Here is a 26,383-nt window from a genome sequence, read left to right as displayed (position 1 = left end):
TTTTTTTACTAATAGTACTTCCTGTTAGCTTGATCTTTCTAACTCGATCTAAACAATTCTGTAATATTGATTTCATTTTAACACGTTTGCACAATACAAAACAAGGTGATAGAAGACATGAAGTCAGAACATGGAGTCACTATTCGGAGTCAGAACATGAAGTCAGAACATGAAGTCACTATACGGAGTCAGAACATGAAGTCACTATACGGAGTCAGAACATGGAGTCACTATATGGAGTCAGAACATGAAGTCACTATACGGAGTCAGAACATGGAGTCAGAACATGAAGTCACTATACGGAGTCAGAACATGAAGTCAGAACATGAAGTCACTACACGGAGTCAGAACATGAGGTCACTATACGGAGTCAGAACTCGGAGTCAGAACATGAAGTCACTATACGGAGTCAGAACTCGGAGTCAGAACACGAAGTGACTATACGGAGTCAGAACTCGGAGTCAGAACATGAAGTCAGAACATGAAGTCACTATACCGAGTCAGAACTCGGAGTCAGAACATGAAGTCACTATACGGAGTCAGAACATGAAGTCACAACATGAAGTCACTATACGGAGTCAGAACTCGGAGTCAGAACATGAAGTCAGAACATGGAGTCACTATACTGAGTCAGAACTCAGAGTCAGAACATGGAGTCACTATACGGAGTCAGAACTCGGAGTCAGAACATGGAGTCACTATACGGAGTCAGAACTCGGAGTCAGAACATGAAGTCACTATACGGAGTCAGAACTCGGAGTCAGAACATGAAGTCACTATACGGAGTCAGAACATGAAGTCAGAACATGAAGTCAGAACATGGAGTCATAAGAACATTCGCAAATATTTATTTTGGTTTATTTTACAAGCTTCGAACGTTCTTTGGCACTAAAAATGATTTACGACCTCGTCCAAACCTCCTGCAAGACTGCATCCCGCAGAACGTACTACACGACCAGCCAGTCATTCGTATATGGACCTACATAAGACTAAGACTTGCTCTATTGATCCTTGTGGAAATTTGTTGTGATTACAAGGACTCTTTTCTAATATAAAAACAACACAATAGAAACATTCACAAAAATAGAACAGACACAACATAAAGAATTACTTGAGTGACTACACACAGACCTCTTGATCCTTTTCAGGTTTCCGGATCAACGAGTAGCGTTGATATAGTCTGACCTAGTAAGGAACGAACGAGTTTTTGTATCGCTCGGTTCTAGTCTTGATGGACAGAAGTCTCCCACTTCGCGACGACTTGATGTAGTTATGAAATCAACTATCTTTGTGCATTTGTAGAATTTATACTTCTTGCTTTTTTATTTATAAATGCAGTCTCATTAGATGTGCAGCCTAGGGATCAGATTGTTTATAATTTAGTCTCATTAGATGTGCAGCCTGGGGATCAGATTGTTTATAATTTAGTCTCATTAGATGTGCAGCTTGGGGATCAGATTGCTTATAATTTAGTCTCATTAGATGTGCAGCCTGGGGATCAGATTGTTTATAATTTAGTCTCATTAGATGTGCAGCCTAGGGATCAGATTGTTTATAATTTAGTCTCATTAGATGTGCAGCCTGGGGATCAGATTGTTTATAATTTAGTCTCATTAGATGTGCAGCCTAGGGATCAGATTGTTTATAATTTAGTCTCATTAGATGTGCAGCCTAGGGATCAGATTGTTTATAATTTAGTCTCATTAGATGTGCAGCCTAGGGATCAGATTGTTTATAATTTAGTCTCATTAGATGTGCAGCCTGGGGATCAGATTGTTTATAATTTAGTCTCATTAGATGTGCAGCCTGGGGATCAGATTGTTTATAATTTAGTCTCATTAGATGTGCAGCCTAGGGATCAGATTGTTTATAATTTATTCTCATTAGATGTGCAGCCTAGGGATCAGATTGTTTATAATTTAGTCTCATTAGATGTGAGGCCTGGGGATCAGATTGTTTATAATCGTTAACGTCTGCAACAAATATTCTTTTAAAATAAACATAAAAACGTATAGTACAAACAATCGCAGACGCCAACAAGAAACTTTTTTTTATCGTATTTTTAGGTAAGAAATATTTAGAGGAAAATTTAACAATAAATACTAGTATTCTATTCACTGCACATCCCGCCTCCACTCAACAGATTCTAATTTAAACTATTGAATGTGATCTCCTTGCTTGAGAACAATAATATCGGCATACTGTGCTCAACTGGCATGTAGAATGTCAGCGTAATAAACTGAAGATACTATTTTTTTTTTTGGTTATGCATTGTATGAAACATTTTTGCCTAATCTTCAGCAGAGTTTCTAACACAAAACAAGGTTTGACAACAAACAAACATATTTATTATAAACACTTAAAATGATATTAAAATGACAATAATGAACTAATACAAATTAGAGAACTCCTCTGTTTTGATAGTCACTCTTCAAATAATAAATCTAGATCAGTGGTTCCCAACCTTATTCAGCGCGAGGGCCACACACATATCCGACACGCATTTCACTGGGGCCTTATTCACGCACACACACATCTGACACGCATTTCACTGGGGCCTTATTCACGCACACACACAAAGTTGAGTCCATCGGAACCAAGTTTATGATTTCTGTGCACGAGGGTTAAAAAAATGTCGAGGTGTCTTATAGCACCGCGTCACTTGCTGGATATGGCCCCCGGGTCGTAGGTTGGAAAGCACTGATCTAGATGATGGGAGTCTTGTCAGTTTCGTTATTCAAGTTCTGCTTGATTCGATCCAGCGCCCGAATTCTGCAGCAGGTCATCTGAAGCAGCAAACACAGGAATACCACCATGCCCCCGACGAGGAAAGCCCCTAACAGCAGTCCTTTAATCTTCGTCTCCATGGTTACAATGTTTGGTGGATGGTACACTGGAGAAAGTAGTACACAAAGTTATAGACAATAAAGAAATAGATCTATATACGTTTGAGAGATACATATAAAACGATAATTATAAATACTAATAGAAATACAAAAGTCAATTCGTTATTGAAATGTGATCATTGTGATTCGCGATGTTTCTTTTTTTTTGTTTTCCACAATCTATAATTGTACATATGTTCAAAACTGATTTAAAACAACAACATAAAAGAACAAAGCAGTGTGGTTTTTATTTCAGAGGACAGTTCTCCGCAAAGAGTTTTTAACATTAACAAACATTACAAAGGATAATGCAGTGTAATAATCATTTACCTAGGATTTACCAGGAGAGTTTGTAGGTAACAAACAGCTTTTGAATAGGTTCATAATTAATTTCACTTACATTTCACCAAACATCTTTTAGGAATAGTTTTATTTACAGGTTTTTTTGTTTAAAAAAAAAAAAAGTTTACATCTATAAGCATATTTATGAAATATGAATACTTTATTTTTTTAAAAAAGGAACTCCCTCAGAAAGATCATTAGTAGAAGATACATTTATTTTGAGTTCATGAAGAGGATGTTCAGATTGGGCTTTAAATAGCGCTTTGTGTAAGAGTGTGTGTGTGTGTGTGTGTGTATGAGAGAGAGAGAGAAAACACTACGGGAGTGACCACTCAGAATACTGAACGAATGAAGTCAACAGTTTGATCAGAAATTACACGGCGGCACGTTGGCCATAATCTCGCCGGCGGTTATTGGAGTTGTGCGAAACGTACCACAGATGAGTCTAATGGCTTGATTCTGAACAGAGTCTAGATTCGCTAGAGACGTTAGCGACGCCCAGACCTGAACAGGTAGACTGTAGTCCATGTGAGACCTAACTGCACCCATGTACAGTGATCTCAGCACACCCGCCTTCCCTCCCCATTTTCGTTCCAGCTAGCTTCTTGACGATGTTCAACCTCTGGAGATGGTCGCACAAGGTCAATATCTGATTGAGGATGATCCCGAGATACTTTAGCTTTTTGTCCCATGCCAGAATCTTGCCGTCCATCCATATCTAAACTGGTTCCTTCACTATATCACGTCCTGACGTAAACCAAGAGTAAACTGACTTCGAGTGGTTCACCTCGAGGCCCCACAGTCTGGCGTAGCAGGATACCGTAGTCAATGCTTGCTGGAGAGTGCCGATGAGCTGATGGCGATCTCTCCCCGACTCCCACAACACGTTGTCGTCTGCAAACAGAAGCTTCTGGCATTTCAAGAGAGCCGGTAAGTCGTTGATGAACACAAGAAAACGTGAACAACTGAGTACCGAACCTTGCGACACGCCCTGCTCCAGTGGAAGTTTCCTAGACACCTGTTTACCAACTCGTGTCTGCACCGTTCGCTCCCTGAGGAAATTGTTAATCCACCTCAGCATATGAGAACCCACACCTAGAGTCATGAGCTTAAGAAACAAACCGGGCCTCCATACCTTGTCATGGGCTTGTTTGAGATCGATAAATACCGCTAGCGTCGACTGACCAGGTCGATTCGTGTTGCCCCATTGGAAGCCGTCCGCTACTTTCTGCATGAATAGCGTCACCTGGTTGATCGTCTGCAAGACTTCAAGACCAGCTTAGGCGTCAACTTTCCTTAGCTGACATAGCAGAGAGCACCTGGTTGCATGCGGCTTTAGAACGAGACAGTTGGAGGTCACTCACAAAGGCTGCGGGATACACATTTGAGACCAAAAGAAAATGCGCTATCGAGGACAAAGGCAGACGGCGAAAAGAAAATCTAAATCGACCACCTGCAGACAATGGTTATGTTTGCCCTGGATGTGGCAAAATATGTAGGTCATAGCTGGGGCTGCGCAGCCACGGGAAATACTGCATTCCTCACTAATCTTCGGACTCGAAGACAAGCCTTATTATTAATATTATACAATTAAATCTCTCAAATGTTTAAAACATTGTAGTTATTTATGTTCGATTTATGTTTTTAATGGTATTAATAAGCTAGTAAATTCAAAATAGATTCTTCTTGTCAAGATCTATAATATATATATATATATATATATATATATATATATATATAGAGAGAGAGAGAGAGAGAGAGAGAGAGAGAAAGAGAGAGAGAGAGAGAGAGACATACAGACAGACAGACAGACACCACATATACACACAAAGGCGTAAAAGGTGTAAACATTTGAAACTATTAGTTTGATATAAAACTAAGACAAATTAAGTAACGAAATTATTCTTTATCAAGAGGGATTGGGTTTTTGTTTGTTTGTGCCACATCGACACAATTTAGGCCATGTTGTTAATAAAGATTGTCAAATTTAATGTACAATTCGAGTTTTGAAGTGAAATGGAATTTTAATGTAAAAGAAAATTAAAACCAGTTAATATGATTTAATAATAGTACCAGTTCTTTGACAAAGAAACGTCTCTTGGGTGGAACATTCAGCTGACTCCCAGGTATTGTCTTCAGGGATGACTCGTCCACAGTTAAAGCCAGGATCATGGCCTGAGTCACACACAACACACGAGATGTAGAAAAAAGATGTAGATGTAGATATTTAGTTATATTTATGTGAATATTTAAGGATTTATTTTCCTTGTTGGTCTCAAACAAAATAAATAATTACCAGTAAATTTATTGACTAATTTGTTAACTTTTTTTTCTTTTCAGTAAATTTAAAAATTCGAATATTTGTATACACTGTTTTATTGAAACCTGTAGACGTACCGGTATAGAAGAACCAAAAGTAAATAAATTATTATTATTGAAGCCAATGTTTTCTATTGCAATACAGTGGGGGATAAAATCTATATAATATTTTTTGGAAAATTTAAATGTAAAATGTAATTTTTAAAATAAATATGTTTCAGCCTTAAGAATCTCCCAATTTCGTGTATGCCTTAATAGTATCAAATAAACACTAAAGAAACAATTTAAAACTAGCAAAAGAATAAAGAAAAATTGATAAATAAAACTTAGATTATTTAAGGGAAAGAACTGCACATTTACTATATTTCTCAATACTATAATATTTATTTACATTTTGCGGTATAAAATAATTATTAATAGTTATTTTTTTTTGTTGATTCATTTTTGTATGGACAATGAATAGATGTGCAAAGTTTCAACTCTAAGAATGGAAAGTGGAAGAAATAACGTGTTCAAATGTGTTCAGACTATTATTTTGAGAATTGTATTGTTCACACTATCAATTAGACCTTTTGTCTTAGAAAGTAGGTTCGGAGGTGCCTCGATATAAAACATACGGAAGAAACAGTGTAGAATCCATTTTTTTTCTAGAATTTAATATTTTCAAACTCAACTCAATAAAATAATTAAGTCAATTGAAAAGCAAAATTCACATAAAACATAAATCAATCGCCCTAATCATATGAATAGTAGGAAGGTTTAACTTTGGTTAAATTAAATACATACAAACACTCATGATCAATGACAACGATAGAGTCTCCTAAAATGATATTTCTGGACTGTTATATAGTTCTAATAAGAACTTTCTTTCGTACAACGAACCGCATAGTTGTTTTTATATAAATATATTTTCAGGGACTTCCGGAAGGATCTGGTCATCTTCACACGCGGGTACATTCCAGGTCTCATCGTGTCACTCCGTGGAGACATCCGTAAGACAGGCTACCTGGGATAGAACACTGCCTCCAGAGTGACAGCAAGTTCTAACGAACAATGTATTGCAGGTGGAGAGCATGTAAGACTGTTTCAAGAAAGGCTCGCTAACCCGTCCTGACCGCAACGCTGATCCGTCTTTTCCTAGCTACTTAAGTGATGGAGCGTGTTACTGTCTGTCTTCTTATCTTATATAATACAGACGTTACTTCAAAAAAGAAGATGATTACGTCCTATGCGTCATGCATTCAGTCATGCATATTAACCAATGACCTAAATTCTGCCAAGTCACTGGTTTTCCTGGCTAGTTTAGGCAACCCATTCCATGCTCTAATAGCACTATGGAAGAAGGAACATTTGTAAAAATTTGTCCTAGCATATAGGACGAGGAATGTGCCTTTATCTTTGTGTCTTTCTAAGTATTTTATGTGATGGCTGCCTGGTCAGGATGGCTGCCTGGTCGTGCGGTTTGCACGCTGGACTGTCGTTCAGATTTATCGATGGTCCCGGTTCAAACCCTACCCGCTCCCATCCCCCGTCGTCCTGCGGGAGGTTTTGACTAGGAAGTAATTATCTTCAACTCTGAAGGAACATCCGAAACATGTAAGACATTTTAAAAACATTTTAAAAACATTTTACAAAACATTTTACAAACAATTTTGTTTTTGTATTTGAAGATTATGGTTCAGTGTTTTATGTATAAATGTCTAATATGAACTCAGTGTATACGATTAATGTTTCCTTTTGTACTTTGTAAAGTATATTGTAAAGTATATCTCGTTTTTTATTTTTATAATTTATGTATTTAATACAATTTCAGTCTTTATACGCCACCCAGTCAGCGATTGGTCGGTGCCACTCGTTAAACTCGATTAAAAACATCTACATCATAATCATCATCACCATTTAACTCCGTTTGAGTGAGGGCAATGAGAGGCCCAAAACTCCTCCGTTTGAGTGAGGGCAATGAGAGGCCCAAAACTCCTCCGTTTGAGTGAGGGCAATGAGAGGCCCAAAACTCCTCCGTTTGAACAATCAAGTGCTATGCTTGCATGTTTCTACACAACGTCATCACTTCAACAGTAAATGAACTAATCAACAATCTGTCGTTGTTGTTGTTTTCTCTCTTGCTTTCTTCTACGTTGTACTTTGCCTAGTAGAACATTTTCAACGTTCTTAAGACTTAGACCAGTGGTCTTCAACGGGGGCGATATCGCCCCCTAGGGGGCGTTTTCAAGATTTTGGGGGGCGCTGAGAGCCAAAGGGGCGGTAGGGGGGCGCTGGGCACAAAATGGGGCGGTAAGGGGGCGCTGGGCATAAATGGGGAAAGAAGAAACTAAAGGTGCTCTGAAACAAAACAAATTAAAAAATTCTTCAACATTAAAGCTGGGAAACTAAATATAGACACATTATAGTTAACTTGCTTCTAATTTAAGAACAGTAACAGCGTTAGAAATTTAGTTCGGGAATCCTATTTTCTTTTTTTAGATTCTTACTCTTGCTATGATTGGGGAGTATTTATTGTCCTTGGATCTCGCGCTTATAAACGTTTAAGATTTGATTAACAAAGTAGGTAATACGCCTTTTAGGTTATAGTTTATTTTATCTACATATGTTAATATATTGATATGTAAATGTTAATTGCAAAAAACATTAAAGGTAAAATTTAATAAAATAATTTAACTTTTTAAAAACAAAAAACATTGATAAAATGTTGTCACGAAAACTCACTGGTATGTCATGTAATATTTCCTTGAGATTTAGTGAATTGCCACTAGAAAAAAAGTAAGTTCTACTTTGATGGCATTTTCAGATGAGGTTATGAAACCAAGTTGGCTTCACGAACATATAGCGATATCCAAAAAGAATTTAAGAATATTCATGAACAATTATAAAAATCTACAATTAAAACAATATTAAAAACAAAAAACTGCAAAGCAGGATATGTTTTAGTGGCTTCTTAGAAAAATGCATAGCTTTTTAAAAATTCTTATGATATTGTTGAAAAATTGATTATAACTAAATTTTTTTAAAAACATGTTACACAAAAAGACTTTTTTTCTGTAAGAGATGAAATTTTATTTCAAAATTGTCTAGTTATGTAGCTTATGAGGACATATAGGAAACCATCAGTGGTTGGACGCTACAATGACTTCATAGATAAGAATAAAGAACAGATCTATTCACTATTCACATTGTGAGTTATGATACACAAGAAATGTTTAGCACGCAATTTCATTTCTATTTGAATCTAATTATAAAACTGTAAATAAAATACAAACCCATGCCGAAAATAAGAGCATCTTTCAACAGTTTTGTGAAACAAATGATGAAAATGGTGTTAGACTCTTGTTGTAAACTGAAGTTCGCTGGATTTGGAAAGGGGTTTGTTAATTGTTATGGCTCGTTTTTTAAAAATCTCTTAAATAATTTTTTTTGAGAAACGGTTGGCGATGACTTAAAGCAGGCTAAAAAATGTTTTACATGGTAGGCATCTCACACAAATGAATGAAACCAACCTCGGACTGCTAGGAAAGATTGACTTTGATAATATCATTTTCTCTTTTATCGAGATATTAAATCTATTTTAAAGAGTTTTACACTCTCACATAACTTGTTTGTTGACAAATGAATTACTGCCCAAGGACACCGATAGCCTACCTATGCAATTCACATAACAATGCTCTATGAAGAAATTAAGATTCGCTTCTAAAATTTAAAAAAAAATATATAAATGACAATTATTAAACATCTATTACTGATGTTCAAATTGAATTGCATGAAAAAAATAGATTTACAAAACTATGTCTTCAGTAAAAAGAATGTAAACATAGAAGGCCCACAGTGGCTCAGCTAGAGTGGGGTGAGGGGGGAAATTTGAAAATCCCCCGGGCCCCCATTTAAGGGAGGCCCAAATTAGTGCTTTTTTAATTAATTAAATTAAATATTACGCAAAATGCAGCGGCCCCTAAGGATGTCAAGCCCCCTGGCCCCCAAAATAATGGAAATTCCTAGCTACGCCCCTGGAGGCACAACAGAGATGTGGCTGCATTTAAATGTTTCAGTAAAATTCCAAAACTGTGGTCGAAATTGGAATTATGTTTTAGCTTTTCAGTAAACATACATGGTTAACCTAATTTAGTGCGTAACAAAGTTAATGAATAAGCAAAGAAATAGACTGGATGTAGCGACTAGAGGAGACCTTCGCCTTGCTTTGACTAATTAAAAGCTTGAAATTTCTAATATTATCAGACTGCAGCAGGCACAAGGTTCCCATTAGCTTGATTTCTTTTTGTAGTGAATTCAGCAATAATAATATTTATATTAAAAAATAAAACTAAATTTACAATTAAACCTAAAAGCAGTAGGCCCTAATATTCAAAAAATTAAACGGAGACTATTCTTAGGATTTGAAAGAAATTCTTTATAATTAATTTTGTGTAATCACTGCAAATTATTTTACATAATTTTTGTATAATGATAATATTGTCTGTTTTTGCCTTTAATTCCGAAGATTACGTCTGAGTCCAGTGTTTCACATAACTACGCTAACCCAACTGCGACCTACATATTTTCCCGAAATTTGTGCAGACAAAGCCGTTGTATGCTGGTGTTCTATTTAAGTTTTCTTTCCGTCTTTTGCAACTGTCTTCAATAATGGCTTTTCTTTGAGTATCAAATGTTTGTCCCGCAGTTTTTGTAAGAGCTCTCGAGCTGTTTCTATCAGAGACTATCTGCTGCCAGAGAATGCTGCCAGGTACTTTCCTCTATGCCAGTGAGAGCGAAATAGCGCCTGAATAAATCTTTATAGCGCTCACATGGAAGGGGGGCACCTCTGTAACTCAGTCCTCCTCAAAGCTCGTCAGTCATAGGCCAAGGAGTTCACAACAATCGCCTTTGGCATGCGGTCGTCTCCCAAGCGGGATAAGTGTTATTGACAGCATAGAAATTAATGGATAGATGATATTTTGTTCAAATTTGCCTTCTCACGCTTCTTTATTAATGTTTTTCTTAGAGGGGGGCGCTGGCGGATTTTTTAAAAGAAAAAATTCGAAAAGGGGGCGGTAGGCCAAAAAAGGTTGAAGACCACTGACTTAGACCAATAGCTTGAGAAATGATGTTCATGGCAAGGGGTTAGGTGCTAGTTTAGAATGTTCTCAGTGGCGTAGCAAGTGTGGCGGAGGGGGGTCCGAATTAGAAAATTCCCCCAAGCTTCCACTTAAGGGAGGCCCCCAAATGAGTGTCCGATATTTGTTTTTACATTAAATTTTAAATATTACGCCATTATATCATTTCATGATGTCGAATCTTAAAATTGCAAGGACCCCTTAAGAGGTCAACCCCGGGTCTCAAATCCCTAGCCACGCCACTGAATGTTCCAAATTTAGACCAAAAAAATGTGTATCTGTTTGAAATCACGACGCAATGATGCAACGCTAACTTTGACTGCATAGTTTCTGCTCTAGTTGTGTTGTCCACTTTGGTCTAATCCAGTCTAAAATGACAAAGACAGCATTTAAAGCATTTTGGTCTAATCCAGTCTAAAAGACAAAGACAGCATTTAAAGCATTTTGGTCTAATCCAGTCTAAAAGACAAAGACAGCATTTAAAGCATTTTGGTTTAATCCAGTCTAAAAGACAAAGACAGCATTTAAAGCATTTTGGTCTAATCCAGTCTAAAAGACAAAGACAACATTTAAAGCATTTTGGTCTAATCCAGTCTAAAAGACAAAGACAGCATTTAAAGCAATTTGGTCTAATCCAGTCTAAAAGACAAAGACAGCATTTAAAGCATTTTGGTCTAATCCAGTCTAAAAGACAAAGACAGCATTTAAAGCATTTTGGTCTAATCCAGTCTAAAAGACAAAGACAGCATTTAAAGCAATTTGGTCTAATCCAGTCTAAAAGACAAAGACAGCATTTAAAGCATTTTGGTCTAATCCAGTCTAAAAGACAAAGACAGCATTTAAAGCATTTTGGTTTAATCCAGTCTAAAAGACAAAGACAGCATTTAAAGCAATTTGGTCTAATCCAGTCTAAAAGACAAAGACAACATTTAAAGCATTTTGGTCTAATCCGGTCTAAAAGACAAAGACAGCATTTAAAGCATTTTGGCCTAATCCAGTCTAAAAGACAAAGACAGCATTTAAAGCATTTTGGTCTTATCCAGTCTAAAAGACAAAGACAGCATTTAAAGCAATTTGGTCTAATCCAGTCTAAAAGACAAAGACAACATTTAAAGCATTTTGGTCTAATCCGGTCTAAAAGACAAAGACAGCATTTAAAGCATTTTGGTCTAATCCAGTCTAAAAGACAAAGACAGCATTTAAAGCATTTTGGTCTTATCCAGTCTAAAAGACAAAGACAGCATTTAAAGCAATTTGGTCTAATCCAGTCTAAAAGACAAAGACAACATTTAAAGCATTTTGGTCTAATCCAGTCTAAAAGACAAAGACAGCATTTAAAGCATTTTGGTCTAATCCAGTCTAAAAGACAAAGACAGCATTTAAAGCAATTTGGTCTAATCCAGTCTAAAAGACAAAGACAACATTTAAAGCATTTTGGTCTAATCCGGTCTAAAAGACAAAGACAGCATTTAAAGCATTTTGGTCTAATCCAGTCTAAAAGACAAAGACAGCATTTAATGCATTTTGGTCTTATCCAGTCTAAAAGACAAAGACAGCATTTAAAGCAATTTGGTCTAATCCAGTCTAAAAGACAAAGACAACATTTAAAGCATTTTGGTCTAATCCGGTCTAAAAGACAAAGACAGCATTTAAAGCATTTTGGTCTAATCCAGTCTAAAAGACAAAGACAGCATTTAAAGCATTTTGGTCTTATCCAGTCTAAAAGACAAAGACAGCATTTAAAGCAATTTGGTCTAATCCAGTCTAAAAGACAAAGACAACATTTAAAGCATTTTGGTCTAATCCAGTCTAAAAGACAAAGACAGCATTTAAAGCATTTTGGTCTAATCCAGTCTAAAAGACAAAGACAGCATTTAAAGCATTTTGGTCTTATCCAGTCTAAAAGACAAAGACAGCATTTAAAGCGATTTGGTCTAATCCAGTCTAAAAGACAAAGACAACATTTAAAGCATTTTGGTCTAATCCGGTCTAAAAGACAAAGACAGCATTTAAAGCATTTTGGTCTAATCCAGTCTAAAAGACAAAGACAGCATTTAAAGCATTTTGGTCTTATCCAGTCTAAAAGACAAAGACAGCATTTAAAGCAATTTGGTCTAATCCAGTCTAAAAGACAAAGACAACATTTAAAGCATTTTGGTCTAATCCAGTCTAAAAGACAAAGACAGCATTTAAAGCATTTTGGTCTAATCCAGTCTAAAAGACAAAGACAGCATTTAAAGCATTTTGGTCTTATCCAGTCTAAAAGACAAAGACAGCATTTAAAGCAATTTGGTCTAATCCAGTCTAAAAGACAAAGACAACATTTAAAGCATTTTGGTCTAATCCGGTCTAAAAGACAAAGACAGCATTTAAAGCATTTTGGTCTAATCCAGTCTAAAAGACAAAGACAGCATTTAAAGCATTTTGGTCTTATCCAGTCTAAAAGACAAAGACAGCATTTAAAGCAATTTGGTCTAATCCAGTCTAAAAGACAAAGACAACATTTAAAGCATTTTGGTCTAATCCAGTCTAAAAGACAAAGACAGCATTTAAAGCATTTTGGTCTAATCCAGTCTAAAAGACAAAGACATCATTTAAAGCATTTTGGTCTAATCCAGTCTAAAAGACAAAGACAGCATTTAAAGCATTTTGGTCTAATCCAGTCTAAAAGACAAAGACAGCATTTAAAGCAATTTGGTCTAATCCAGTCTAAAAGACAAAGACAACATTTAAAGCATTTTGGTCTAATCCAGTCTAAAAGACAAAGACAGCATTTAAAGCATTTTGGTCTAATCCAGTTTAAAAGACAAAGACAGCATTTAAAGCATTTTGGTCTAATCCAGTCTAAAAGACAAAGACAGAATTTAAAGCAATTTGGTCTAATCCAGTCTAAAAGACAAAGACAGCATTTAAAGCATTTTGGTCTAATCCAGTCTAAAAGACAAAGACAGCATTTAAAGCATATACCAAATACAGACTAGAAAATTGAATGGACATACCTGGAAATCCTTCTGCCCAGTTATCGTATTGTAAAGGGGAAGAATCTACCCAGATGGTGAAATTTTCTTCAGAACGCATCCTTTGTAAGCCAATCCAAATGTTTCTATGGAAGAAAGAATTTCATTAGAAAGTGGTCTCTGATCACATTGTCTGATACATTAAAATAAAATTTGGTTTAAAAAAATGACCCTTTCCCTCATTAAAAAGGTCATCAGTCATTTCCTAGCTGTGTTTATTTAAGTTTATTTGAGTTTTTCAGTTTACTTCATCTCGATCTAAATAAAATAAAAAGTAGGACGTCTGCAAGTTCAAACGAGTGTTGCAATCGACCTGAATATGATTTATCGTTTCTGAGACCCTAGCGTGTCTCAATGTTCCTGTCAAAGGGAGCTAAACTTGGACAGTACTGGCAGATGGCAGTAAACATCTTCCGCTGGGGGGAAACACTAATCTCACTTTATGACGGCTTTAAATAGATAACAAAATGTGATTATTTTGTTGCTGTACCTAATGGTGTATTCATAAGATTAAGCCTATAGAGAGAATCTATTGAATTTTGAAGATTTGTGCACCAATTTTCAATTGCACGGTCAGAATGTTTAACAAGATGAAAGGCGTTCTGAATGAAAACAAAAACAACTATACTCGTTCATACTTTAAGATATATCTTTTTGACAGTTAATGTATATTCAAAGGGAACAAGCTAATTGGACGTCTTTGGCAATTTCTAGTCAGACCGTTATATTTTTCAAAGTATAATAAAAAAAAATACTTTTTTTAGAAAATAGAAAGCGTATAAAAGGGAAAAAACTTCTTCTCTTTTAAATTACAGACGTCGTTAGTTCAAAGGAGATGATGATGTCGCTGTGTCAATCTAGTCATGTGGTCAGTGAATGAAACCGTAGACCATTCGATATAGAAGGCCTCAACACTGACCTGCAACGTCATGACCTGTGGGCAGTTTAGACCAATAGCTCGATGCCACGTCACATGACAGACGGACTGACAGACTGAAAAAAGCCATACGAATATATCAGCTACTTCTTCTGTCGGAATGTGGACATCAGAAGAGAAAACGGGGTTCAGCCCTAGTGACTTATGGAGAAGCTGTGCTAAAAGCAGACCTTATTATTATGTGTCTGTGATGTCTTGTAAATAAACACCTGTATGTCGTACGCGTCTAGAGTTGCTTCTTGTGTGATGTTTCTCTTTTGTGCACCATAATGGTTTGTGCGCTCTAGTTCCTAAGGACGCGCTTTGCTGATGGCTGATCTTTTGTTGGAGTTTTCTTTGTTGTTTTCTTCCCCAGTATTGGGTAAGTTAGTTTATTTGACTTGATTCTTCGTGGTGTAGCTCTAGATTCGTTGGTCCTATGATCTTGTGAATGGCGATCTCAAGGGATGCGTATTTTTCTTGTTTAGGGACGCAGGCTTGGGACTCAGTGATAGTCAGCCTGATTTGGTGTGGTCCGTGCATCCAAGGCATTGTAAATGTTTGTGTGTGGGCTTCGCGAGCCCTGATCGAACTGTGACACTTAGATTAAGGTGTGCTATGTTATTTTTAATAAGCTGCTTGTTTGTATTTGACCATGTATAATACTAGTTACCAAACCCGTATTCATCTGTCATGTCCTGTTGCATTATTTATTCATTAAATTGTTGCATTTACATTATTGTTATTTAACTGATATAAGTTAACGTATTGTCAATATTATCTACGTATTAAATAAACTGTCCGGGATGTCAGGGCAGACGAGCCCGGCCAAATTACAACCCCGGCAGGAACCTAATAACCATCGTTGGGGTGGGGAACCCGGCATAATAAGTCATACCCTAGACCTGCAAAACCCACCCTGACACTGTCCTCGTTGAAATGTCTCCATTATATTTATTGTAATATTTGAGTTAGCATCATCCAATCAAAACTTTAGCTTTAGCCGCCTTTAGTACTGTTGTTTTTTCATTAACCATGGTATTGATTTGAATCCTTCCAGGAAACAGGAGTAGGCCCACTACAATGAGATCATCCAGTTTCATAAACATCCTTTTAATTCTCACTCCTTTACTTAAATGATCTGGGCTCTTTTTCATTTATACGATTTGTGACATTTGTTACAGACACCTTAGAGAAAAATAAGCCACCGTTACTCAATCAATACTCTTTGACCGTATTCCGTATCAAAGGGTAGCTCTTCTTATATGTATAAAAACAACTACAAAGATGCGGAGAATTTAAAATTCACTTGTGGCAAAGCTTAAGGAAATTCAAAGGATCGATGATCTTATAATGTCAACGTACCGTGTCCAAGATTCAATGTAGAAAAATAAAATAAAATAAAATAATTTACAACTGTCAGGGTTGGAGGCTTTAAAAAAAAAAAAAAGATGCTATGTACAAGTCTTCGCTTTTAAAAAAAAATCAATAGATTATTTTTAAATGTCAATCAATGTTGGACAATCATTGCCAATGACAGGTGTTGGGAAGTGTTAGAATACTGTGTATATCCTATGTAAGAAAGGGGGGATCATTTGTTAATTGTGTCCGCTTGATCCACATATGCTTCAGTGTGTTTCACAAATATTTCCTAAGTAATGAAAGTTTTCAAAACAAAAAAAATAAAAATGCATCTCATGCGTGTTAATTGCTTTAAGAAGAAAATCCTAAATCCAGTGCTCTTGTCAGACTGCAGACGACAGTAAAAAAAAATGTTTACACACGTGCGCGCGTGTGTGTGTGTGTGTGTTTTGTTTTTTCTATGGTGACGACGGAAAGAGGTTAGTGATTGGCTGGCGGCTACGTAGTGTAAATGATACATAATCAGCTGTCTTGGTTAAGACAAACGACTCCAGAATGCCAGAGTGAAAAGCCGTGTTTGTTTTTGTTTTTTTTTTTTGTAGTTAGATTTTGTTCAATATACCATTTTTATATTATTTCTAAAGTCTACTACATTTATTTATTTCAGTTTAAGTTAAAATTTGTCTCTATTGTAATGAAAGTTCTATTTAGCTTTGTCACAAAGAAGTTCTTCAAGTTATTTCCGATTTTACGTTAATATAATATAATACTCATACAGAGGTTTAGGTGTCTACCTGCAGTTTGGTGCTACAAGTCAACGGCCGTCAACAGCAGGCATATAATACGAGCTAAGCATTTCCTAGAAATTGAAGCAGGGCGCAGTATGAGGGGGCGAAGGCGTTTTGTTTTTAGTTAGCTTTTTTAACGATAATTTTATTGTAGTTAAATCAATAGTTGAGTTTTAATGAAGTACAAGAGAATGTTATTAACACTGTAATACAATAATTAAATCAAGAAAGTGACACGGTTCTATCATCTAAGTAGAACTGATTAAACCGTAGGCCTATACGTTAGAGGCGATGGCAACATTAATGATTCAAAACGTTCTTTATTTCAAACATTTCATGTTTCACCCCATGAGCAAGTAACAAAAATTATTTTTTTTTATCAATGAAGCTAATGAGTTGATATAACGGCATAATACTTTTATCAATTAATGACAGATAGATACAATAAAAGGAGGGGAAAAAAACACGCCCCAATCCCCCCTTTTTGAAAAAATCCTGGATTCGCCCATCTATGAATCTACTCAGAGTTTAGAAAATTCTAGTTTGGTGACATTGATCCAGACTTGGAAACATTAAAAGACAGTAGTCTAGACTATAATACTTGATCTATTTAGAGATAGATCGATAGTGTGTACTGATAAGTTGTGTAAGCCATTAGTGCCATGCACATATGTATATTGTCACAAATGAATTCTAGCCCTCCAGCTTATGATTTCTACATAAGTTGTAACGCAAAATGTTTATGAACATCTATTTTTTTAACTAAACTTTTTACTGAATGCATACAGGAATTCTCATTGAAAGGTGTTCAATATAGACCAAATTTAATTTTAAGATGATTAGGCCAATATTTTCGAAAATTGTAACGCTCAAATCAGATTTTTCACACTGGGGCCAATTAGTAATTTTTTTTCTCAAATATATATTTAAACTGTATAATTTCTAGGAAAATCGTTAAAAGCTTTTTTTTTAATCTGTGACCACCAGGTCTTGGTAGGGCTTACAAGGCGTTTCGCTGAACCCGATGATGCATTGGACGACTAAGCCCATCACAAATGTACAGGAGCTCCATGTGCCTTGAATTTATTCTCGGCCAAACCGCTTCTCAATGTACCTCATCTGGACCAGAAGGAATACTGAGTTACATACGCAAGGAGAATACATGCTTTGAAGCATAGCATGCAAGGAAAACACTTTTCGCCAGATTCTGACGGGAACGCATTCTTTGTAAGCCAATCCAAGTATAGATATATAACAAGGCGCTCCTCCAGACCTCCTATCCAGGAGTTGCGAATCTATGACTTTAGGTCGGGCGATGGGGTCTATAATAAAAGCATGAGAAATAATGCACTGGCTAATGATAACACTCTCTATATTCGGTTCTCCACTGACCTACCCTTTTTTCCAAATCTGTGAGTCATTTATTAACTGTTGGTCATCTGCTGAATCAACTTTGGCTAACATATGGCCATGATTCTGGCAAATACTTTTGGCCTCATACCAGGTAGCCTTCTGTTCAAAGAAGATGTACTTAGCACCTGGAAGGGACAGAACTTTGGTTAGTCAGATGGGTACACATTTTTCTTTTTTTTTATTGTATAATTTATTTATTTTTTATGTTTGCATATGTCATTTATTTTTTTTATGTTTGCATATGTCATTTGTTTGTTTTTGTTTGCATATGTCATTTGTTTGTTTATGTTTGCATATGTCATTTGTTTGTTTATGTTTGCATATGTCATTTGTTTGTTTATGTTTGCATATGTCATTTGTTTTTTATGTTTGCATATGTCATTTATTTGTTTATGTTGCATATGTCATTTGTTTTGATTATGTTTGCATATGTCATTTATTTCTTTATGTTTGCATATGTCATTTGTTTGTTTATGTTTGCATATGTCATTAGTTTGTTTATGTTTGCATATGTCATTTATTTGTTTGTGTTTGCATATGTCATTTATTTGTTTATGTTTGCATATGTCATTTATTTGTTTGTGTTTGCATATGTCATTTGTTTGTTTATGTTTGCATATGTCATTTATTTGTTTATGTTTGCATATGTCATTTGTTTGTTTATGTTTGCATATGTCATTTATTTGTTTATGTTTGCATATGTCATTTATTTGTTTATGTTTGCATATGTCATTTATTTGTTTATGTTTGCATATGTCATTTGTTTTGTTTTCCTTGTATCGTTCTAACTAAGTCGTTTGTGTTCGTTGACTAAATAGGGACACGATCAACTTTTGTATTTATACATTTATTCCCATGAACTCCAGTTGTGGCGGAGACCAACACAAATTGTTGCTCTAATGTGAAAATGTACTTTTATTTCAAAGCAATCAGACAGCGATAGCGGCAACTAACATTGTTGTCCCATAATGGTGACGAGCCCTTAATGTTATTGTTGTTTTTGTTTCGTTTCTTTCTTTGTTTTTTTTTGTTGTTTTTTGTAAACACAAGTAGCAAGTAGCTATGGATTATGGACCATTCAGTTTGTTGCTGTTTTTATCACATGCTAATGTTTTCATAGAACTTTTCAAAAAACCTGATTCAAATAGAAAAGTTGGTCATACTTTTTAAAAGCCACGCCCCCAGGGGCGTTTCTTAGATGTAAAAAAAGAAGGGAAAGTTGGTCCCTCCTCCACCACCGTCCACCCCACAAATATTTTAGGTATGACTATTTTACTTTACACAAATAGTGAGGGCTTTCATACATGGAGACGATCCCATAAATAACCAGGTTTCTAAACTTTGATTACGGAAGTAGTGATATCACATCATTCTTTTGTGCACTCTTTCCGCACTATACATTTCTAAACTCTTTCGCTTGAAGCACAAAGTCATTTCTAGTATTTCGTTGGGAACAATGATCTTTCAATATGGCGTCCTTGAAATTGTTTTGTTTTGTGTTCATTTCAAACTACGTTTTTAATCTTCCACATTTCATGTTCTTACGTTATTCCTTAGGGTAATATTATTTCCCCAACACATTTCTTCCTATCACTTTCTCTTCTTTTTCTCTCTAATTGCATTTCATTGCTTAAAGAACGTTAACGGGATTTAAAAAAAAAAATCAAAATGTAAACAAAAAGCAGATTACTGTGATCAACTTGTAGCGTGAAAATCCCATTTTTTCTAAATGGTCAATGCTGACAACATGTTTGCTATTATTACATTTTTTTTGTTTTTCCTTGTTAAATTTTGGGTCAACGCTTCCAAAGTGACGAGCTAAATGAAGCAGTGGGCTGCGTCAACATTTCAACTGCTGCTAGTTTCTCGATTTTTCCCACCCCACCGTTGCAACAGGACAAAGGGAAGTAAAAACACTTAACACGGAATTATTTCTTCTCTCCCATTTTGCAACAATACTTTGTCGAGAAACGGGCTTGTCATTCGTAGGTCACAGTGTGCCTTTTTCTTTTTTAAAGTGCTTGCAAATAGAAATCAATATCGCAGCACTTTTAACCCAGAATAGCACATTGGTTATATTTAGCACTCTCTGTACCTCTGTTTTAGCACTGTTTAAGTATATTAGCATTTTAATTACATTCCTAAAACTTTTATTTAGCAATATCGGAAATGTATTTAGCTCTTTCGATACTAAGTTAAACAGTTCATGATCTCTCACTCGATATTCATATTTTACTTAGCAACCAACTCATTACCCTATTCAGGCATATCGCAGCACTTTTCAAATGTTAGCACTTCTAAATATCTTATAAATTTGTCAAGATCTCAGCACTTTCTTCAACGTTTAACCCTTAGTTTAGCACTTCTTTAGTAAAGACATTAGGTATTCTTATACTCTTCATTTCTGTCCTTCACTAAACATCATTGATGACTTACTCCCGTAGAAGTAATGTGTTAATTAAAGCGCTCCTAAAGTTTATGTCCTTCACTAAACATCATTGATGACTTACTCCCGTGGAAGTAATGTGTTAATTAAAGCGCTCCTAAAGTTTATGTAAATCATTTTACTTAGTAATGTTAAGAGTGTAATTATTTAATAGAAAAAAAAAACACTTTACAATCTGGGTAATTAAACGAAAATTAATACAGACTACTTATCATATTTAATGTGAACCAGTTACACAGACTAGAAACTCAAAAATACCCAGGTGTTGAAATAAATTATCATAATATACCCCTTTTGAGGAAACCATTTTTAAAAACCAAACAAACCCTTGAAGTTTTAAATTAGTTAAACTAGAAAACAGTACATAATACATTACTGACCATGTGCATTTCTAACATAATTCTAGTTGGCACATGATATTAATAATGAAAGATTAATTTTTAGAATTGGAAATGTTCAAACTAAAAGTTCATCACAGTTTACATTTACATTTTTAAGATTCCATTTACGTTCTTTAAGCAACGACATTCAGCAATGAAATAAAGAAGAGAATGATATAAAGAAATGTGGTGGTGATATAATGGAAGATTTAACAAATCGTTTTCAAATATTTTATGTTTTTTTTTTAAATTAAAACTTTGCTTATCAATAGCCCCCCCCCCCCTACTTCCGTAGTTTGTACAGCGGATACACCAAAAAAGTCTTGCTATTCACAGCTGTGAGTCCATGTAGGAAACCCAATCATTCACAGCTTGGAGTCCATGTAGGAAAACCAATCATTTACCCTATTCCTGGACACGCGTAGACCTATTTAACCAATCTGTTGTGTTACCTTTTTTTTATAAATGTTTCAAAATAGTAAGTCAATGTTTTCTATTCCTAATATTAACGAAGAGTTAGCATTTCACGTGCCAATACAGACCCATTATTGACCTGTACTTGTTGCGACAGATGATGCAGACAAAGTCATTATCCTCCTTGGGGGGGGGGTCTATTTAAGTTCTCTTATCGTCGTCTGCGCGAGTCTTTGACAAGGTCTTTGTGTCTCGAATATTTGTCCCGAGACCTATTCGAGACCTATCCAGGCTGACTCTTTCAGAGGTAATTTGCTGTCATATCATCTAGGAGGTGCGGTGGCTGAGCGGTAAAGTGCTTGGCTTCCGAACCAAGGTCTCGGGTTCGAATCCTGGAGAAAACTGGCATTTTTAATTTCGGGATCTTTGGGATCTAATGGGTAACTAAAATTAGTTTGGGAAAATAAAGGTGGTTGGTCGTTGTGCTGACCACATGACACCCTCGTTACATCATCTGCCCTATAGATCGCAAGGTCTGAGAGGGAAATTGAAATGGCCACTGTTACACAGCCCTCCTTTAAGCTTGCCAAAAGAAAATCCTTTTTTTTTATTTGCATGCTGTTATCCCCCATACCGTAGGAAACCCCCTACGCCGGCCACCAGCAGAACATTATTTGTAAAGTACATTGTTTGGAGCAATTATAAAATTTTAACTTAAGAAGTAAAACAATACTACCAAATAGTACTTGTTGACCAAATAGTACCTGTTGACCAAATACTAATTTTGCTTTTGACGAAATATTAACCAAACAATGACAAAAATGGTATAAATTAAACAAATGACAAAAAAACAAACAAAATAAAAGTTTCTCTACTTACTGAGTACGCCGTTGAACGAACAAACAAATGCTATAAGAATAATATCACTTGAAGCAACCATTTCCCTCGCATCAACCTTTGTAGGAACAACACTCAGCAACTGAACTTCACAAGCAGAAATCACATCTGATCAGTTTTGATGAATCGATTTTCTTTTTTGTTCTCCATTTGAATAAGTCCCGACTATTAATTTATCCAATGTGTTTGTTGAGTGTCAATTAGTTTTTCTTGTTATTGATGTTCAGATTCTAAAAGTTTTTGTTGTAGTTGTTATTGAGATTTTATGGTTTTGTTGTTGTTGTTATGGTTGATAAGACTAAGCAAATTTCGTATATTGTTGCTTGATTTAAATTGTCCTAAACAAGTGTAAGCCAAAAATAAACTCGTTTGCAATTTTAATTAAAAATGTAAATATCTCCAAATCTTGTTCTCAATGTTCTGTCAAGTGTAAGCCTTCAAGTAATCGAACCACACCAGCTAGAACACGTCTACCCGAGACTGGCCTCACAATCAATCGATCACCCATCAACCTGTAATAAATACATTGAACACTAAATTCAAAACAAATTTCTCCGTGAATTACAAAAAAATAATAATATTTTTAACGTGTTGAAGGTCGATGACAGGATGGTCTGGTCACGACTGCACGTGACATGATAATAAAAGAAAGCGTTAACCACCCCTTCTCTCGTAATAGGCAAGCCAACCTTTAAATGTCAATGTTTAAAAAAAAATATTGAAAGTAAAGATAAAATAAATAATTCTTCACAAATTAAAAAAAAATGAGAAAATTATAATATTTTAGATTTTAATTTCAATACGGTAGGCTCATTCGGTTTCGTGATTCAAAGAAAGAATAGAATGAAATCAATCTACACTACAACATAACAATGAGAACGATGAAGAAGAAGAAGAAATCAATTTGTCAAGAATAAATTCTTCTTTTTCATATCTTATCTATTACAGACGTTACTTTAAAAACAAAGAATATAATAACGAATAAATGAAGTCTTAGGACTATGAAAGTAAAATGCAATGTTTTAAATTACGTATTTTGCAAGTTTGAAGAGCAACCTCGGTAACGCTCCATGACCAACCTCAACAGAGGAACTACATTTAGTAACTACATTTAGACCTAAATCTGTTATTTTAGGAGGCAGTAGTATATAGCCCCAATTTAATTTCTCCTTATGTTATTTTGTCCCTTACTTTTGTGTAGCGCAACTCTAAGGCTACAAACACGCTCAGCGCTATGGTCCGATCTCTTTTGTGGGCACGTCGGGGGGGCGGGGGGGGGGGGGAGAAGGTTTAGTGCTGACTAAGACTAAGACTGCTTTATTGATCCATATGGAAATTTGTTGTGATTACAAGGACTCTTTTCTCGTATACAGACAACGCAACAGAAACATACACATAAATAGAACAAACACAACATAAAGAGTTCATTTAGTGATTACACACAGGTACTCAGCAAACACAGCTTAGTTTGAGTCCGGATCCGAACTCATACATCTTTGTTATGTAGCCAAGCGTTGTTGTTTTTTTTTCACTAAGCCACAAATCCATTTTTAAAAGGTGCTAATTTCATGTGGGTATTATTAAATTAGCCAACATTCACAAAGTAAGCATGCAAAGCCGGCACGTGGTGCGTACGTTCTATACCAGATAAATAGGCCTAAATTTTACTCTGGGAATTAACCAAATAGCCCAATTTAATCACAGAGTTTCGGCATACATAAATTACTTTGTAAAAAAAAAATTTAGCCTCTGACTTCTTTGCGTGTGTGTCGCATTAAAAGAAATGGCTATATATGATATATTGTCGCCTATCTTACTTGTTTCGTTGAGTGGGGTCAATGAAAGGTGCTTTCTTTGACTGGATATTGAAATTCAATAGAATTCATGGCAAACATGTTTTCGAGAAAGTCGAAGGTGATAAACATTTAGCGCTTCTATCGATTGAGCGCAGTTCGAAGAAACAAATGTAAAATGTTGTTTGCTTCCTTCAGTCCTAGAACGCCTATATGGTCATCAGAATGTCATGAGACTGTGGAGCTGTCATGAGACTGTGGAGCTGTCATGAGACTGTGGAGCTGTCATGAGACTGTGGAGCTGTCATGAGACTGTGGAGCCCTGTTCTTGAGAGGCAACCGGGTCATTATTTAACGCAGATTAAGGTGACATTCACTTTGGTGCCAAAATGTTTCGTTTGGTAATCTTTCCAGAGCAAACGCCAATGCCTTTTCGCTGTCCATAGCTTTCTTTGTCATCATCTCTCTCCACGTAGTGCGGTCTAGGACTATGCCTACTTCCCAGTAGTCAGCATCAATGGTCACTACTTTGAGGTCCCGCATACACATTTCGGCGTTGGGGACGACCATTTTATCCAGAGCCAGTCACAAGTTGACCAAAAATGATGACTTTCGGGATACAGTTGTCCTCCATAGGTAACATAAAAAATTTGTTTAATCCATTCCTTGTTTAAGAAGATGATGGTTGTCTATAATTTCTCACTCTATTTTTTTTTTGTATTGCTTCTTTATTAGGGCCGGTCTTAGGCCATTGCAACCTATGCGATCGCAGTATGCCCAGAGCTAATTCTAGGTGTAAATTATTAAATGAAACAAATCATTATAACATATAACAGGGTTCTTGCGATTTTCCAGGAACTCCTGGAAATATCCTGAAATTGCAAAATATACGAAAAAGCTCTGGAAATTTACTGAAAACTCATAAACTTTCCTGAAAAATAGACACAATTGTCATTTTAGGGTTTCATTCAATATGGAAAACGCTATTCCTACAAGCGATAAGAAAAAAGACATGGCCAACTTTCATTTAATACAAGTGTAATGCAAAGACAAATTTATTGTCTATTACAAAATGTTCACTTATTATTATCCTTATCCCTGCCCAGACTGGGCCCGCTCAATTCGTTTCGCATAAGACCCCGCATTAGTTAGGGCCGGCCCTGTTCATTATTTATTATAATATATATCCTTGTAGTGAGCTTTTTGTAATCAAGTTCTTATGTTAACATTATAGTCCAGCTACATAAAACGGTAGCAAAATGTTCATAAACGTCTATTTGTTTATTTAAACTCTTTACTGAATACAAAGAAACAGTGGAGTCAAGTGCGAGAATTCCCGCACAAGCCGTCCTCATACGTTAAAAGAAAGTAAACCAAATTGAATTTTAAGATTCAGTTATACAATTTGGCAATAACTGACTAACCAGAGTTTTCACTGCGTGGTCAATAAAGTATTTTTTCCCCCAAAGATTAGGCCTATATAAAAATAGGAAAATAGTTAAAGCTGTTTTCGAAGTACCCGTCCATCCAGAGTCCATCTGTTTAAATAGGAGGAATTAAAAAAAAAAAAAAAAAAAAAAAAAAAAAAAGACGTGTGGTTGAGAACTAATTTATTTTAATTAGTAAATAAATCCAATCACCACTTTAATTAATTGATTTATATAATAATTTATTATGTCTTATTTATTGTATACTGCTATAGCCTACTTAAAGAATGTACATACTTACTTTTTTTCAAATAATCTTATTTGCAAAAGACTCACGCTTTTAAAGCTTGCCTCAATACTAAATGTTATTCCTATGCTGGTCAATCACAGAGGTGAACAGAAATGTATATAAAGAAAAAAAAATACAACTTGTTTAATAGACTCTTAGTTTGGTCAACGCGTGCTGCCTAAAGACTTCGTCTTGCCTTCGTCACACTTCATTGATTCAACCAGTCTGTTCCTGGTTTGATTTCATAACAATTTACCTCCGTCCTCAGCGGGCCAGTTGCAGTGGCGTAGCTAGGGTGAGGGAGGGGTTCAAATTTGAAATTCTCACAGGGCCCCCCCACGTGAGAGGGTCCCCAAAATGAATGTCCGAAATTTGTTTTTACATTAAATATTACGACATTATCTCATGTCATGACGTCGAATGTCAAAATGCAGGAGACTCTAAAGAGATCAAGCCCCCTCCCGGGACCCCAAATCCCTATCTACGCCACTGACCAGTTGCAAGGATAAACAGGGGACGAAAAATGAAGAGGGGCTGATCGAGTTTACTTTAAAGTGTTTTTTTTTTATTATTAT

At 35.7% G+C, this 26,383-nt stretch overlaps 1 protein-coding gene across 1 annotated transcript; it reads right to left on the bottom strand.

The window, feature by feature from the left end:
- Window positions 1-2,325: 2,325 nt before the first annotated feature.
- Window positions 2,326-26,019, bottom strand: LOC129922249 (macrophage mannose receptor 1-like). The gene is made up of 7 exons (XM_056007385.1): window positions 25,821-26,019; window positions 22,282-22,811; window positions 18,146-18,287; window positions 13,666-13,769; window positions 5,301-5,402; window positions 2,578-2,893; window positions 2,326-2,536 (listed from the first exon to the last, which is right to left on the bottom strand). The coding sequence occupies exons 2-6, from the start codon at window positions 22,340-22,342 to the stop codon at window positions 2,706-2,708; spliced, it is 597 nt and encodes a 198-aa protein (XP_055863360.1). The 5' UTR covers window positions 22,343-22,811; window positions 25,821-26,019; the 3' UTR covers window positions 2,326-2,536; window positions 2,578-2,705.
- Window positions 26,020-26,383: the final 364 nt, after the last annotated feature.

This window comes from Biomphalaria glabrata, chromosome 13 (assembly GCF_947242115.1).
Source record: "Biomphalaria glabrata chromosome 13, xgBioGlab47.1, whole genome shotgun sequence".
Classification (NCBI taxonomy): domain Eukaryota; kingdom Metazoa; phylum Mollusca; class Gastropoda; family Planorbidae; genus Biomphalaria; species Biomphalaria glabrata.
Note: the sequence above shows the minus strand (reverse complement) of the source record. Positions and strands in the feature narration are given on the sequence as shown.

Bases quoted from the DNA above. Each gene is read 5' to 3' on its own strand.
- LOC129922249 (XM_056007385.1), bottom strand. From the start codon at position 22,342: ATGGTTGCTTCAAGTGATATTATTCTTATAGCATTTGTTTGTTCGTTC. The intron at 5,403-13,665 runs GTATGTCCATTC...TGTGTGACTCAG, and splicing joins CTGGGCAGAAGGATTTCCAG to GCCATGATCCTGGCTTTAAC. The intron at 2,894-5,300 runs GTACTATTATTA...TACTTTCTCCAG, and splicing joins GTTTCTTTGTCAAAGAACTG to TGTACCATCCACCAAACATT.